Below are 17,886 nucleotides of genomic sequence, written 5' to 3' on the forward strand. Positions count from 1 at the left end.
TGGTCTTTGTGAGCTTTCATACTGCATGTTTTTGTTCTTGCATTGATTAATTCATTAGTTTTCATGTTGTATTTTTGTTCTTACATTTATTAATTTGGCTTGACTTCACAGAACAAAGGACAACTCAGCAAGGTCAGGTCTATTTTCTGCATACTCAGACTGGTGTCAGCACGTGGCACGATCCAAGAGTACCCAGGTAAGAAATGATAGAAGTACCCTTAAGGTTTCACATAAAAATCATTTAAGCACTGCTCTCCTCTGTCTAATATTATATTTCTGATTCTTGGCCCTTAATATGTCATTTTAACAAGTCATTCATCAAAATCAATTAATGTCTCTTCCTTGGTTCTTCAAGTTGTTATTTTAATGAAAGATGGAAAATGAAGAAAGAAATTACAGTGGTGTTTTGAAAACAGGTATAGTTCACTGATTCTAGATATTGCATGTGAATTAGAGCCAAGTCCAGATTTTAATACTCTGCAAAATAATGAAACAATAGGTAGAATCTGAACACTTCCAAAAGAAGTTTTATTGAGGTACTTCAGTGAAAACTGGGTTGGATTGGAACAGTCAAACTGCTATTCCTGTTGCAGCTCTTTCAACACTTGGGAGAAGATAAATATGAAGTCTTTTTTATTTAATGTCCTTATTTACATGATACACATGTACACATTGGTCATTACTGTGCATGGGATTATTTCTCATGTTTGAAAGGATAATAATGGAAATTATTGATAGCTTCTGATTGTTCTTTATATAACCAAGAAATCCTGTTGAAAACACTTGGCTCTTAAAGCCTGTGGATGGTGGTGTGAGATGTGTGTGGTTTAAAACTGGCAGCCAGTGCTGGCATCTGTGAGAACTGCAGTAACTTTGACAATTGCTGATGTTCCTTCCCATGGAAATGGGTGTCCCAGGAAGGATGAAATGCCTCATGGCCACAACTTCATTGTGTTTGGAATTAGTCTTTTGTTCCTGTTTCTGTGTTAGGAGACTATCCCTTGCTTTGATGTGTTACCTGCAGACCTGAGGCTGCAGTTGTGCCTTAGGAAGCCCATGGCTTGTGTATTATCCAAAACCAGGCGCTGGAAAAAAATATTTGAAGAGTAATCCTTAAGTCTGGGGTGTGATAGTTCTGTGTGCAGCCTAAGTTAGCTCTGCCCTGAGGTGTGGCAGCACAAACTGCGTGAGCGTGTCTGAGAACAAAATTTGGCTGTTTGCATGAGGGTGGAATTGATGTCATTTCTGGGGAATATTGTATTTTTATGCTAATAGCCACAGTCATGTAGTCAACAAAAATGAGCCCTGTGGTCCAGCAGCAGTGTGTTTATGGGGAATAGCAGCAGGAGTTCAGTCCCAGAGCTAATGTTTCCATTAGTGACTTTCCAGTCTCTGGAATCCCTGCAGGTGGCACCTTTTTAGCCATTCTGTCCCTTGGCTGTTTCCTCCCTCAACTCCCAGGACACTGGGAGAGCTGAACCTTTAGAAAGAGCTGCCCTGGACAGTGTGAGGGATCTGAGGTGTGAATTATGTCCATGAATAATCAGTGAGTGGACATTTTTGGAGACCAGTATTTATTTTCAGTGAAGCTCTGGAATGAATCTGCGTCTTTCTAATTTCAGCAGAATTTTTCTTGAGACCTACTGAGCCACCTCTGCATTGCTTGGGGCAGAGCTGAGTCACTGTTCAGATAATACTTGATTTGAAATACTTTGTTAGAGAGCTGTTTGCTTCCCACCAGCACTTGGGGTCTGGGGGCAAAATTGCCAGTGCCATAGAGACCCATCCCATGTGTAATTCTTCATGGAAACTGTAACTCTACAGAAATATAGTTTTGTTTTGTAGGAGTTTATTATAAAGTGTGATTCACAGTTCCTTACGTGACTAATGTTGTTTTAAAAATGCTTTCTTGTCAGAACTGGTGCAGAACTGCAATTCCATTTTGACAAATATGGCAATGGTCTTTATTTTTGTTTGAAGCCTGTATTAATTTAACAGCTGAAGTTGGTTTGTAAAAATGAGGGTTATTTGATAAGGACTTTTTTCCCCACGGCATGTGTTCTGGGGTGTGTGTTTTTGCTGTGGTGGGCTTGCACCTTGGGAGTAGAGATTCCAGCTGAACAGCTCAAGTTTCTGAAACAATACATTTTCTCAGACTTCATGGAATTGTTCTGTTACATTTACGCTTGTTTGGCTCGGAGGCCAATTGCTGAGGTATTTTTCATTTTATATTTGTTTTCACAGGGATCTTAGCAACATCAATTGTGAGGAGCTTGGTCCACTGCCTCCTGGATGGGAGATCCGAAATACAGCCACAGGCAGAGTTTATTTTGTTGACCATAACAACAGGACGACGCAGTTCACAGACCCGCGGCTCTCTGCGAACCTGCACTTGGTCTTAAAGTGAGTCTCAGGTCTTAAACTCAGTCTAAAGTCTCTGCACGTGTTGAGTGCAATGGAGAGAAGAAGGTGACTCTCAGGGGTGCTGGGTTTATATCAGGATTCATTCTGCCGTTCCGGGCGATTTAAGGAGTGTTCTTCCACAGCAAAGACCAGTTTGGTTGCTCTTGAAAACAAATCTCAAGGAGCATTCAGGCAGGAATGTGGCTGGTGTGATGCAGAGGGGGAGGGAAGCAAGTCCCGTTGGAAACATTGGCCTGTGGATTTCTTTTTTTCCTAACAGCAAGCGGGACACTTTGTTTTCTTTATTCTTCATTCTATTTCAGTTGTGGAGAACTTGTTTTAAAATATGAAGTTGCATGTGAGCCGGTGGTGTGAAATACCGATGACTTGGTGCACAACTGCCCAACCATCCTCCTGGAATAAAGGAGGAATAATTCAGCTCCTCCCTTCAGATTCAGAGCAGGCCTAGTTGAGATGCTCTCAAAATAAAACCCCAACAATTTAAATCGGTTTTTTAACGAAAAGAATAAAATAGAATAGGCACTGCATTTTTTCTGCCTTAGTGGTTCGATATCACGTTTTCATATCTCAGTTTTCAAAAGAGAAGGGGAAACTCAAAAAGAATTCTGGCTCTTGTTTTATTCCCTCGGCACTCGTTACACAGTGGGGATTTTCTACTAAAAATGGAAACCAAAAAGAAACAAACACTTCTCTTTTCTTTTTGCCCAGACGTGGCTATCGGCTTGGCCAAGCTATTTGGGAGTTTTGACTCTTTTGTTTCTCCTGCTGACACCTTTTAATACTCCTGGGAAACACCTGTAAAGTGTTGAGTGGGTGTTAAGTGGAAGAAACAATGAAGAGCTGGTTACAGGGAAAGCCCTGGGCAAGGAGTAAGTAGGAGGAATAGTCCTTTAAGGAAGTGAATCATTGGCAAGAAAAGCCGAAGGAAAGAATAATGGCAACAGGCACTGAAAAGACAAAACCGAGGAATGGAAAGTAATATCCAGGAGTCAACATGTCCTTTATGCATTACACAAAAGCTGTCTGGCCTTTGCCCAATATACACTTGGACTTCCCACCCCAAGAGGGAGAAGAGTCTAAATATTGACAAATACATATTTTTGTTTAGAGAAATCAGTGGTTATATATGTTTATGTTACAGGACTTCAGTAAGCTTCCATCATCCAGCCACTCTGGCAATTGTTTTTAATTGAAAACAAAGAAATCACTACTAATTTAAGCTTAATCCGGACTGGTGGTTTGAAATGAACATTATCTTGAAAAAAACTTACCACTGGAGGAGCATGTTCATGTTTGAAACGTAGAAAAGTTCCTTAAATCAATTCAGATTTAGATATTTTACTTGAAGAAATCTTCAGACCCTCTTAGCTACAGCAGTGCTCTTCTTAAACTGTAGAAAATTCAGCCAGCTGGGCTGTCTTTGACAAACTTACAGGCAGGTTCATTGGGAAATGGCAGAAGGGTCACAGTGGCCAGTTGTACCTGGATTGTGGAGGACAGACACAGAGCTGCCTTTGTCATCTGGAAAATCCAATTTGACTTCTGATTTCCAGACTCACAGAACCATTTTGCATTTATTTAAACTTTAAGTGCTCCTGCAGTGTGCTGAAGTCTTTTCATTTGTCCATCTGTCTTTCATTAGAGGAGGATTTCAGAAACTCACCCATCGTTGTCATCAGCAAAGTTGCTGCCTGATAAATCATCTCGGGTGTTTATTCTTTTATTGCACCAAACAGGATATGTGAAAGCTTCCCCTGCCTTAAACCCACCTCCTTGTTTGTTCTTTAAAAAAAAAAAAAAACAACAACAACAAAAGGAATTTGCCTTGGGCCTGACATTTTGTAAATTTTTTAAGAACTAATGTAGTACTTGGGTGGGATGGTGTTTTAGGTTCAAAGGCATGAGGAAAAGTTTACCCTCAGTGATACCGACTTTTCTACTGAGCTGAGTAAAGCCCTTTGTTCCTCCAGGGATGACATTGTAAGTTATGAAAACAATCAAACTTGTTCTGTTTTACCAGTTCTGTTTTAAAATATGGACCGAGAGAGTTTGTGATAGATTTTGATAGTTGTGGCACCTGAAAAGTATTTAGTTGTATCCTTAAAGCACTGTATGGAATCAAGCAAAGTCATTCAGCTGTGCAAACAAACTGAGAAATGAGGTTTAATGACTTTAAGCACTGCAGATTGTTTAGCTAATACTGCACTGATTATTTGTAGTCTAATATGGAGGATGGCATTTTATTTTTCTCCTCCTTGTATTTCCTTATTTTGGGAAGTACTAGGAGGAGAAACATAATGGTTTAATTTGATCCATAAATCCTAAATTTATGCTCATTTCAGAGATTAGATTTCCTTTAAGACTGACTGGCTTTGTACTTGGGGGACTGTGTCTTTTTACTCTTAAAGGCAGCAGGGATGATGCTCACTTTAGGATAGAAATATGACCTTCTCTGGTAGCCACATCCAAGGAATATTTTCCCATATTCCTCCCTATGGAATTAGAAAGTTCAGAACAGAGAATAAAGATTTGGCTTTAATTTGTCTATCAAGTAAATACAGTTTAAATGAGATTCATATTTAAACCTAATTCCAAGTGAACATTGCCATGCACAAATGACACAGAGCCACAGTCTGGAACCACAGCAAGTGTGTGTCTCTAAATTATTGTAATGACTTGGTTTTTCAGGAAATAAAATTTAAAATAAGTGTAGTTCATTGTTAAGACCAATGTGTTCAGCTTGCAAATAAAGTTGAGGTAGCCTTATGTAAAGAAACAACACCAGAGGCAAACAGAACACTGAAAATAACAACACTGAGCTGACTTTGGAAGTTCTGCATCCCAGGACATGGTAACAAAGTAGGATTTCAGTGTATTGTTCCCTCCTGAGAGCCCAGGATTAAAGAGGTGTTATTATTGCTAAGATGGAGGTGAATTTTGGTTGGCCAGGAGAGTTTTCAGCTAAACCTTGTTTCAAAACAGACAGTAGGCTGAAATTATAAAATATATTCAAACTGTTTGATTCCCTCTAATATTTTTTAGTCTCTGTTGAAAAAAAAAAAGTTCCACTGGAGAGCATTCTGAATTGTAGCATTTCTTATTTATGCAGTAAATTTAGGATATTCTAATGTGCTCCACACAGAGATATTCTTCTCGTGGTTTAAGGAGAATAGAGTTTTTATCCTGTGTTGTTTATGAATGCCATACTAAAAACTGTAAAAATATCCACTCACTGTGTGCAAGACACAGAGAGCACATCTCTGCAACATGATCCATTTACTTTTCCTAGTAAGAAGACAGATTTACAAAATCTCTTCGAATTGCTAGTAAAAATACTTGTTTATCTGTGCCAATTAGTTCCATGTGAACTCCCACATTCCTGTGGTCCAGACTAGGCCAGGTACAAGGGACAAGGTCCTTGCCAAGCTGCCAGTACAAACATCTTTTTGTAAGCTTACTCTTTTCCAGACAAGCCATGTAAAACAGACTATGGTATTGACTGGAGATTAGAGGCAGAGTGTTTGGCAGATCCCTGAATTTTAAAATGGAGGGAGGGAAAACACGCAAAGGAAATATGGAAATGGTATCTGAGAAATTCGGTGTCAGCAGCTCAGTAGTAAAATTGTATGGATAATACCTTATTGTCTGGGCTGTAACCTTTTACATACTTTGCAGAGTAGCACTAAGAGAAATAACAAGCCCTAAAAACAACAGATACTTGCCAAGAAAGACAGAACTACACGTCTTCAGTCAGGATAAAATCTCTCTGAATTGATCCTTTACTGGCCTGGGCGGACGTTTTTAGTGCAATCACCGTAACAATCGCAGTAAATTGAAAGTGTTCAGATACAAAGCTTGCCCTCTGAGAGGAGAGGGGCATGAACTGAGTGTGTGCAGCCAGTGTGTGTGTGTTTGCAGCCGGCAGAACCAGCTGAAGGACCAGCAGCACCAGCAGCAGCAGCAGGTGGTGTCCCTGTGCCAGCTCCCGGACGAGGCCGAGTGCCTGACGGTGCCGCGCTACAAGCGGGACCTGGTGCAGAAGCTGAAGATCCTGAGGCAGGAGCTGTCCCAGCAGCAGCCCCAGGCTGGGCACTGTCGCATCGAGGTCTCCAGGGAGGAGATTTTTGAGGTAACTGGAGGGTTTTGGCCCCTTTCTTACCGCTGAGGGAAGGGCAGGAGGGTCGTTCGTAGCGTTCGCTGGAGTGGAATCTCGAAGGCTGCAGTTGAAGCTGGAATTTTATGAAAGAGGAAGCATTTCTAGGGGATGTGGGTTGTGTAATTAAAGTAAATTTAAGATTATATAAGGAACCTGGAGAAAAATCTTGGAAATCTGGGAAATCTGTCAGCTGTCAGGTGCTGTGTGTGGTTACTGAGCCAGTAAAAAACTACTCTGATTTCAGCCTTATCTCAGCATGTTCAGAGATAACTTCCTTCACACTTGTGTTTAAGATTAAAAAAATGAGACTCCATTGCAGAGATTCTCAGTGTAGGAATGCATTGGTCTACAAAGTATGTATTTACCCTATGGAGAAGAAGAAAACCATGGGGTGCTTTCTCTGTGGCTGGAGATGTAGGGCCTGTGGCAGGGACTGAGGAAGGAGTTCAGGCACTTCATGGGTCTGAAGATCCTGCCTCACTTCTTCCTTGGATGTATGTCTGTTCCAGAGGGGATGTTACAAATTGAGCACCAAACAGTTATTAGTGCTCTGTGATATATGGTAACTGAGGTAAAATTACTGTTTAATAGGATTCCTCTTCAGCCTTTGGATTACTTAGTATCAATCTCAATTCTAGTTGATTTTTTTTTCCTTTTTGTTGTTTTTTCCAGAATCAGACCAGTTATATGAACTGTATGGGCATCTGAATGGCCAGAGGTGCCCACTGTGGGATATCTGCATTCTGGGTTTGGGGCATTATTCAGCAGAATCATTCTGTTGTCTTGATTAAACACAGTTATAATTCATTGGCCTTTCCTGGAGAACAGTTTGTCCTTTTGAGAACTTTCACCCATCCCACCCATCCCTGTTGCATTTTTACCCCACCCACAGACTTGATCACCCCTCTGTGTTGTCACAGTTTTTCACAGCCAAGAAGGATTTGTGTTGGTCTTCCCTTTGGAGACAGTCAGACCAGTTCATAAGCAACTGAAAAAGCAAGGGAGGGAAGGGGGCAGCACTGGGAATTTTGTGTTCTTGTTCAGTCCAATGTGTTGGGTCCCAGCACACCCACCTGCCTCTCCTGTCCTGCAGAGCCAGAGGTTGGAGCTGATACTGGATATATATAAGAACTCAGCTTTTTTTATTGTTTAATTCCTTTTTAAAAATGAGCATTTGTTCTGCCTTTCAGCTTTGTTTCTGTGTTTTCTTGGTGAGCTCTTACTGATAGAGGAGTAACTGTGTATTTACTGGGATGGCATTGCTGTTCTTAAGGTGCTTCCTGATGGTTGGCACGTGTGTTATGCCCAGAGGAGAAGCTCCTCTGTTACTTTTCAGACTGCAAAAATTACAAGCCTTTATGCAAAACAAAAGGAGTTTACTGACACAGATTTTAATTTTTTTATGAGTTCCATGAGAATGAGAGAGGGAATGTTCTGCCCACTGTTCACCTCTGGATACTGAACAGGGGGTGGATCTTCTCATCTCTCTGTTTTATTTGAAAATTACACTGTCCAATGTTATCACATTTTTAGAAAATGAAGTAACAGCCTGTGATTTGAGAAACTGGTTGGTATTTAGGAAAATAGTGTCCCCTTTAACAGTATCCCTTTCAGACTGATCCTGAGACTCCCTTCACTTCCAATACACAGCAGTAGCTTCCAGCCTGTAAGGAGCAGTTTAATGAAAGGAAGTGTTGTGTGTTTACAGGAGTCCTACAGGCAAGTCATGAAGATGAGGCCAAAAGACCTGTGGAAACGATTAATGATCAAATTCCGTGGGGAGGAAGGCCTTGATTATGGAGGAGTTGCCAGGTAAAGTCACTCCTCTGTCTCTTCCCTGCACCCCAACCCCTCTGACAACCCCTGTGCTTTGAACCCTAAACCAGCCTGGTGTCAGCCCTGGTTCTTTGACATTATCCTTATTTATATTTATTTCTGCAACAGATTGTATTTCAAAGGAATATATAGCTTTAGATAGTCTTTTAAAAGAAAAACTGCATCAAAAAAGCACTGATTTATTGGAAATAAATCAAAACACAAGTTACAGATCACATCAGACATCTGTGACACAGGTTTTGGTATCTGTTGAAATTACTGTCTTTGGTTAGTAAAGTTTGGGTGCCTGAGAATTTATACCACTAAATGTTCAGGTTTGTGGAACAAATTTAACCAAAAAATAGGTTTTCTTGCAAATCATCGCTGCAGTTTGAAGCAAGATGTTAAAAACCAGCAGTTGGTGGGTGATAGTCTGTCAATAGTCTGAGGTTACTTTTCACTTATAAAAAGTGACATTCCCAATTCTCAGACCATTATTTATTGATTTGTGATTATGTAACTAAAACTTGAACTAAATATATTCATTACCTAAAGGTGGTTTATATTAAAGGGTTTGATTCTAAAAATCTGTGTAATATGGTCAAGTGAATACGTGGTGTCTTGTCTTGGTGTGTAATGGATGAAGGAGAATCACAGTCGGAAACTCTTGGAAATAAGTAACCTGGAGAAAAATCTTGGAAAGCTGGCAAATCCATCAGCTGTCAGGTGCTGTGTGGTTACTGAGCCAGTAAAAATAATTCTGATTTCAGCCTAATCTCAGCGTGTTCAGAGATAACTTCCTGCACATTTATGTTTAAGATGAAAAGAGTCAGACTCTGTTGCAGAGATTCTCAGTGTAGGAATGCATTTGTCTACAAAGTACCAATAAATTGTTTTCTTTTCTCCAGGGAGTGGCTCTACCTGTTGTCCCATGAGATGTTGAATCCATATTATGGGCTCTTCCAGTATTCCCGAGATGATATTTATACCCTGCAAATCAACCCCGACTCCGCCGTCAACCCGGTACGGCGGGGCCTGTCCTGGGCTGAGGGCTTTGGGACTGAATTAAACACATCTGCAGAGGCTTCCAGGCTCAGGAGCCAAATTCTGACACTGGTGTTGCTGGACACTGGATTTGTGCAATTACATGATAATTCAGTAGTGATCAAAGACACTTCTCAAATCTGTTCTTAATTTTCCGTAAGATGTCGATTTATGTTTCCTTTGGGAGAAATGAAGTCTGTTTTGATTCTTGCTGGTCTGACTTCTGGACTGGGAGCAGGATGTGTGTGAAAACAAAACCAAACGCTCTGGGTTGGGTTTGGAGTTGGTTATTTTTTTTTTCTTTTCTTTGTATTGAAATTTTCTCTCCTGCTCAGCAACCATCAGCTGGAGGTCTGACTTTGTCCCTCCTGTCCCTTCCAGGAGCACTTGTCCTATTTCCACTTCGTGGGCCGGATCATGGGCATGGCTGTGTTCCACGGGCACTACATCGACGGGGGCTTCACCTTGCCTTTCTACAAGCAGTTGCTTGGGAAGCCAATCACTTTGGATGACATGGAATTGGTTGATCCTGATCTTCACAACAGCTTAGTCTGGATACTGTATGTACTCTGTAGTGACCCTCAGGATGTTGGAATGCTTTCTCAGTTATGTGATCATGGTCTTAAATCCAGTGGAAATGAAGTGTGTTTTAATATCTTGCTCAGGCAGACTTAAGAAATATCTGTCTTGCACAATTCAGCTTCTTTAAGGACAAAAATGATCAAGGCATTCAAATTCGGGGGGCAGGAGGAGAGTTGATAAATTTTAATTTATTAATGTTGCCTATTATTAATTTTACCATTATAAAATGTTATATTTTATTAACAGTAACATGTTATTAAAATATAACACTGAATAACATGTTATTAAAATATAACATTGAAACTCTGATAACGGTTTTAAAATACAAGACACGAAAACAGCACATTCCCCTTTTGCTTCCATGCAGTGCTTTGAAATGCCATTGAAAAATGAGGTTGTGCTTCTGTCAGGTGGATTATGGCTGTGATACATTTGCAGGACGTGTGTTCACTCAGTCCTGTGCTCGTTCCTTCCCCCCAGTGAGAACGACATCACGGGAGTGCTGGACCACACGTTCTGTGTGGAGCACAACGCCTACGGGGAGATCATCCAGCACGAGCTCAAACCCAACGGGAAGAGCATCCCCGTCACAGAGGAGAACAAAAAGGAATATGTCAGGTACAGCAGGGGCTTTCTCCTGGTTTGGTTTTTTTTTATATTTCCTGCGGTGGGGAGGAATTTTACTTGTTGCAGTAATAGGTGGTGGTGTTGGTTTTTCCTGAGGGGTTGGGCAGTGCTGGAGTGTGTGATCCTGTCAGCGAGGCCAGGTTTTTTGGGGCTGGATAAGTTGCAGGTTTATTGGATGTGAAACATCTTCCCCCGACCCAATTTGCACTTTTTCACAGACTTTATGTGAACTGGAGGTTTTTACGAGGAATTGAAGCTCAGTTCCTGGCGCTCCAGAAGGGATTTAATGAAGTAATCCCACAACATCTGCTGAAGACATTTGATGAGAAGGAGTTGGAGGTCAGTGCACGATGTTGTCTTGTGTCGTCAAATGTAACAAGTGAGAGCCTGAGGCACTTGGAGCCTGAGGAACCCAGAGCTGTGATCCCAGTGCTCCTGGGGCTCCAGGTGTGCTCCCACAGGGAACAGGGGCAGTGTAAGGGTGACCAGGTCAGGCAGCCACTGAGGCTGTGTGTCCTTCCCTGAGAGCTGTGGGGTGTTCCTGAAGGTGCAGGTCCCTGCAGTGACCTCGGGTTGTTCAGACTCTGCTGCTGCAGCGGAGTTCTGGTGCAGAGTTCTCACGGTGCAGTTTTGGGATATTTAATTCAGTGCTGCCAGGAAAACAGTCTGTCCCTGCCTCCCCCCTCCCAGCACTCGCTCCCAGCCCTTCCTGCACTGCCCTCACTGCTGCCAGGCACATGGGGGGTTGGCAGAGCTGAGGTTTGGCCCTGTAAATCCAGCAGAAGGAAAGGTGCTGTCACAGACAAATGTGCTTCAAAACATCAGGATTGGCATCTAAACAATATCCTTTGAAGGCAAATCCACAGATCCCAAGCTTGCTTTAAACTGGAATCTCATTACAGTCTGCCAACTGTGGAGCTGAGGGTTTTGCCATGTAAAGTGGCCACAGGTAAATTATTCACTTGTGCTTCTGTTCCTGGATGTCGGTGATTGCTCCTCCTTTATCCCAAATATTCTCATTCCCAGCAGAGAGCCAACCATGCCCCTAACCCAGAATCATTTTGCAGCTGCAGAATAAGAAAGGGGAAGGGCCAATGTCCTTAGTCACAAGCAAATGTCTTCAGAATTATAATCACATCCCTGCTGAGTTTAACCTGATCCATTGTGGATCTCCAGGAGCACTGAAGGCTCTGTCAGGAAAGGCTGATCTGTGTCATGTGTGTGGTATCACAGGAACAAGATTCCTTTGGGGATCCAGAGTGGCACCAGCCAAACTACACCCTGAGCTACACTCAGAAAGAAATACTGAGTTCAAATATGAATTATTCCTGCATTTTCATTCAGGGGTAGAATCTGTGCTTCTGTTATTAAACTGACAGGCCAAGGCACTTCTGTTTAAGCTTGAAATGGCTGTTTGGGCTGTTTGGGTTTTTTTTAATTTGAATTGAGGCAGTTTCAAAAATAGTTTATGTACAAAGGTAAAATTAAAAAAAAAAAAAAAAAAAAACAAAAAAGTTATATTTCTGCATTGCTTAAGATGAGTGAGAGGTTTGCCTTTGGTATAAAATCTGCCAGCTTTTTCCAATCAGTTCTTCATCATTTGGCTGCCTCCCAACCCATTTTTATACTGATCAGTGGTGAAATACTCTTAATAATTCTCTTTTAAAATTTACAGCTCATCATTTGCGGACTGGGAAAAATTGATGTTAATGACTGGAAGGCAAATACCAGGTTAAAACACTGTACCCCAGACAGCAACATCGTGAAATGGTTCTGGAAAGCTGTGGAGCTCTTCGACGAGGAGAGGAGGGCGAGGCTGCTCCAGTTCGTGACCGGCTCCTCCCGAGTGCCCCTGCAGGGCTTCAAGGCACTGCAAGGTAACACCGGGCACGGCTGCAAACGGGGCTGGGGGGCTGCAACGGCGCTTTTTCAGAGCGATTTTAACGGTCTGATTACAATCACAGTCAGTCCTTTTTTGGGTGTCTTTCTGTTACCTTGTTATTCAGGTGTAAATGGCTCTTTTGTTTCAGTTCTGCACTTCCTTCTCTGGCAGGAGTTCTGAGCAGCTGAGATCTTACAGGGGTTCTCCTTGGGGTTGTTCCACAAGCCTGGTTTTTAATTCCTGACTTCTACAAGCCCTCATCACCTGCACAGCTCTGGGACCAGATAACACCTCCTGCTTCTAACAGACCAGATAATACCACCAGTCTTCTTTTAGGCTGAAATGCAGTCACACAGCACAAGCTCAGACTCTTATTTAACAGCAGAGTCCCCATGAGAAACACAGACCCTGTGAATTGTATTTTTAATGTCTGTCTGCTCGGGCCAGGATTCCTGTTCTGCTCAGGTTGGGGCATTTGTAACCTCTCCTGTCCTTTGTGGCATCTCCAGTGCACACCAAGTGTGAAGGATTGCTGTGCTGCAGTCTTCTTTAGCAGAGAGATTAAAGGGATCTCTAATGGTCAGATAAATTGAACAAAATTATGAGGAATTGGTGTTGTGGCTCCTCTATGGAATTTCAGTGGAATTGGGTGATATTCAAGACCTCTTGTAAAACAGGGACAGGTAGAGCTGTGCAAGTTTTGTTGTCTACGAAGAGTGAGAGAAGTTAAATTAAAAACTTAGAATTGTGCATTGCACAGTGTGAAACATTTGATTTATTCTTCTTATCAGTGCTTTGTTCTTTATCTTTCCATGGTTTAAATAACTGCAGGGCTGTCTGTCTGGGCAGAGGGGAGAGTGTCCCACACCACTGAGGGAGTTTGTTTGGAGTTTTCCTGCCTGTTTATGGTTTCACCTTTCTTTGTGCAGAGCTTCTCTCAGTGTTCTAGTTCCTTTCTTATTGCTGCAGTGCCACAAGACATTTCATGTTGTGCCTCCCAGTAGTGAGATCTCCTCTCCTGCATTCCAGGTGCTGCAGGCCCACGACTCTTCACAATCCACCAGATCGATGCCAGCACTAACAATTTGCCGAAAGCTCACACCTGGTAAGGCTTTGTCAGGTCTGTCTTGTGATCAGTAGATCCAGACCAATCTGCTGTCTGTTTATTTTGAGCAGTCTTAGTTCTTTTTCCCTTTGTCATCCCCTCCTTTTGTGACATAAACTGTCCCTGAGGCAGCAGAGAGAACTCCACTTGCTGGCGTTGAGCTGGAGGCGCGTTGGCCTCGCTCGGCCCTGCTGCCCCTGTTTGCAGTTAGCTGAGGTGGGACAGACCTTTGCAGGTGGTTTTTGGAGCTCAGGCAGCTGAATCCTGTCTGTTCCCCCCTCAGCTTCAACAGGATCGACATTCCCCCGTACGAGAGCTACGAGAAGCTCTACGAGAAGCTGCTCACGGCCATCGAGGAGACCTGTGGCTTCGCTGTGGAATGACCCTTCCCAGCCTCTCCCAGACTCTATTTATACTCCTGTCAGCCAGACAGCCCTTCCTTCCCTCAGCCAAGACTCAAGAAATGCTTGAAATACAGGAAACTTTCCCTTTTCTACACTAGGACACTGGGAGGGAAAGGACAACCTTGGATTTTTTTTTTTAAATTTTTTTTTTAATTATTATTTTTTATTTCAAGAAAATGGGTTCTGTGGTTCCTGCCATAGGATCATTCAGCTGCTATTAAAAACTAATATCTTGAACATACAGAATGCTGACTTTTCCTACATTTCAACAGTTAAGCAGTATTCTATACTTAAAGACTACTACTATTTTTGTAAGAGGTAATCTATTATATTTGCCTACCTGATTTCTATTCTCAGATACCAAGACACAACTTCAGCAGTCGGTACAAGTCACGTTTCAGCCTGTTTTAAATGTATGATACTGAACAGCATCTATACCTGCTATTTTTGGAAAAAAAAATATTTTGGATTATTCTAACTTTGCATAAAATTGGCTGAAAGAATCATTAACCTTTTTAATTAAAGCCACTTACATGTTAACTGCATTTTCTTATAGTAAAACATTATATTCTGCAATGTAAATTCAAGGTAAATGTTGCCACAAGGGGGTTTTTTATATTTTTCAAGCATGAATTCTGAACGTTTTGGGGTCCTATTTATATCACTTGTCAGATTCCTCCAGCAGAATTTCTAGTGGGAGTGACACAGACTGTGTTTGTACAGTCCTGGTGTTAACATGTGGAATAACCTTTTTTAATGAACAGTAGATGTTTGGATTTTTTTTAAAAACAGCCTTTTTTCTAACGAGTCTGTCAAGAGTATTTTTCGTTGCTTTTGACTTTAAATTGGAACACTGCATTTTTCAGCTCTTGAAGAGCTGCTGGGCTTTGCCAGCAGAAGCCTCTGGGCAGTTCCTTTCAGAACCCACCCTGTCCAGTCAACCAAAGTTTGTTTGAATGCAGCCAAATCATGTTCTGTATTTGTTGATGCTAAAGATTTATCAGGTAAAACACGTTGTAATCTTTGTCCAGCTGCTCATGACACGTGGGTTTAAGTTACAACTAAGGAAAAATGGTGTATTGACTGAAATACGTGTAATGTGCTTCGGAAATGGGGTTGTAAGAGCACATAATTTATTGATTGTAGGGATGGAAGTAAGTATATATATGAATTATAACATGGGTTGATCTCTTCAAAGGGGAATAAAATGCACTACCAGTAGAGGGAACTGAACTTTGATGTTAGTTTGGAAATTCTCAGTTAAGATCTGTCTGACCTGCTCGTGGTGTGTGGATAAAGGAGGCTGCTCAAGAGATGGTGCCATTCTCCTCTCAGCCATGAGGATATTTGGGATAAGCAGAGGGTTTTTTCCCAATCAGCGTTGTGGTTTCGTAATTCAGGTTACAATTCATCACCAAACCTGCACTATTTTTACATGGCCAATGAGAAGAAAGTCAGAGGTGTTGGAAATGCTGAAGGGATGGGATGGAAGCAGCTGTTCCATGTTTGCAGTGGAAGTCACAGTGAACCAGCTCATTTTCTGTTTGTTCTGTGGAGCTTGAGCTCAGTTTTGTTCTGCCAAGTCTGACTGCCACAGTGAGTGCACTACTGCTGGATGTTGTGTATTAGAATAGTGGGCAAGGGACTGCTTTTGTAGACTTGTGGTGAGAATCTGGTGAGCCAAAGCCACATGTTCATTGGATTATTTTTTTTGTACAGCTGTTGCTGGCAGGGTTGTTCTGAGGGACTTGTTTCCCATTCCGGGCTGGCTGCAGGGTGAGGCTACTTAGGGATGTGAACAGAAAGCCAAGAGACTTGGTTTGACAGCCAGGTTTGAGATAGATCAGAACCTTTTTTTTAATGTCAAGGGACTCTTGCACTCCTGTTGAAGGGCTGGTGGTGTTTTTGCATCCACGTTGGGCTCCCTAATTCACGACTTCCAGGTAATTCTGGTACCAGAGGAGCTGCTGCTGTGTCAGTCCAGGGGCCTGGGAGAGCAAAGCAGGTGGTTGTTGCCCGGTGTGTTCCTCACTCACAACTCTGCCCGTGGTTGGGAACAAGCTCCAGACCCTCCCAGAGCCTCTGCTCACCCCCTGCACATGCTGGGGTGTGATGGAGTCACTTCTGACAGGCATTTTACGGACACAGATTCCTGTGACTCCCCTTCCCAGGACACTCCAGTGTTGTAGAAGTGAGTTTTGTTTTTATTTTCCCCTGCTCTTGCCGCTCCCTGGTCAGGAGAGACATCATGGCAGATGTAAGATCTGGTTTGCTCCAGCTTTTGGGAGAAGTCGGGGCCCTGTGAGGTGACTCAGGGGATTTGTGCCAGACAGCTCAGCCCTGCTCTGTCCCTGCCCTGTCTCCTGACCCCTCCCAGGATCCTGCTCCCTGTTGGCCCCTGAGCCTGGTGGGTTTATTGGACAGAGTTATGGCCACCCTGATGTCATGAGAGCATTTCTGAGGAGGGAGGAGATGAGCTCTGCAGAACACAGACCGGAGGCCAGCCGATGGTTACGTTCATTTTCACAGCAGCCTTAGCAGTACATCTGTTTTTCTACCAAACGTTTTCTTATGGCACAGAGAATTTTTTTTAACTGCCACAGATAAATATTTTAAATTTAATATATTATAGGCAAAGCTAGACAAATCTACATTGGACTTTCCATAGCTGACAGATGAGGATGAATATACCAAGTATTTTGAGTGCCTTTCTACCTTCATAAAGTCTGAGAGCTTTAACTAAAGCACCTCATCACCCAGTCAGATGTTCATCTGAAAATGGTAAAGGGTCGATTCCTTTGCAAAATTTTGTTTTAAGATCACGTCAGCTACTTTCCCCTCAAAAAAGGTGCTAAGCCTAATATTGCATTTTAACCTTGGACTTTCACCCCATGATTAATGTGAATATTTATTTCAATGTGTCCCTCTTACTGGGTTTTACTTTATCCAGTCTTAGTTGTTTTAGAGAGATGTCACATCATGGTTTTATGCTGTTGCTTTTCATGATGAATGTTTAATTATGAACAGTGACTTTTGTAGATTTCAAATATACACAGTTGAGTTTCAGAGGATTTAATTTCTCGGTGTAAAGAGTTTTGTAATGGTGCTTTGTACAGTATGTATTCTAATTTTTTTTTTTTGCACATAGTTTCAGTTTCCCTAAACTGATTTATTTGTACCAAAATTTTTTGTGTTGTACTAAAGTCCAGAGCACACTTTTTTTTTTTTTTTTAAATTGCTGGTCTCCAACACTACATCTGTATTGAACTTCTGGTGCATTTGAACTGGCTGCATTGATGGAAGTCAAAGCTTTGCTTCTCTGTCATCCTCCAGCTGGATGTAGCATGTTCTGATGGCTTTGGGTTTGAAACAGCACCACACCATTACCAGGTGCCACTGGTTGTACTTTACACTATGTAGTAAGTCCTGGCTCTACCACATCCTCAGAGCTTTGTCTGTAGTTGTAATTAGTTTATCCAAGTGTAATTACTCCTCCACAAACTGACAGTTCTTAGTTTATCATTTCCATTGTATTTATTACCGAGTGTTTTAGCGTTGGTATCATTGTATTTTCACCCAGCTGTTACATGAGCTTTAACAACAACAACAAACAAAATCTGTATAAAATGGTTTTTAAGTACTTAATGTATGTACCCATGCAGAAGTTGAGCAATAAATTGTATGCTGTTTGCACTGTCACAGCATCAATGGTTTTAAAAGTTTGAAGTTTTTATTAATTAAATCTTTCAAATGTAAAATGTCATTTTTAAGTAACTCAACTTTGTTTCAGGGGAAAACATGTAAAACTTGGTGTCTTTCTGTGTGCTGGTACCTACAGAAAGGACTC

General features: G+C 41.9%; 1 protein-coding gene across 2 annotated transcripts in view; it reads left to right on the forward strand.

Moving 5' to 3' along the window:
* Positions 1-17,758, forward strand: part of SMURF2 (SMAD specific E3 ubiquitin protein ligase 2) — a 58,154-nt gene extending 40,396 nt beyond the window's left edge. For both annotated transcript variants that reach the window (XM_051797657.1, XM_051797656.1), the window contains exons 9-19: positions 112-196; positions 2,245-2,403; positions 6,343-6,553; positions 8,289-8,392; positions 9,304-9,418; positions 9,821-9,999; positions 10,502-10,639; positions 10,867-10,987; positions 12,324-12,525; positions 13,560-13,635; positions 13,919-17,758. In XM_051797657.1, coding sequence (XP_051653617.1) covers positions 112-196; positions 2,245-2,403; positions 6,343-6,553; positions 8,289-8,392; positions 9,304-9,418; positions 9,821-9,999; positions 10,502-10,639; positions 10,867-10,987; positions 12,324-12,525; positions 13,560-13,635; positions 13,919-14,018 — 1,490 coding nt within the window. In that variant the 3' untranslated portion in view covers positions 14,019-17,758. The remainder of the gene's footprint in view (positions 1-111; positions 197-2,244; positions 2,404-6,342; positions 6,554-8,288; positions 8,393-9,303; positions 9,419-9,820; positions 10,000-10,501; positions 10,640-10,866; positions 10,988-12,323; positions 12,526-13,559; positions 13,636-13,918) is intronic.
* The last annotated feature ends 128 nt before the right edge of the window (positions 17,759-17,886 follow it).

The sequence above is a fragment of the Manacus candei genome, unplaced genomic scaffold (genome assembly GCF_025592945.1).
Source record: "Manacus candei isolate 608988 ecotype Guabito, Panama unplaced genomic scaffold, ASM2559294v1 h1tg000047l, whole genome shotgun sequence".
NCBI classification, from domain to species: Eukaryota; Metazoa; Chordata; class Aves; order Passeriformes; family Pipridae; genus Manacus; species Manacus candei.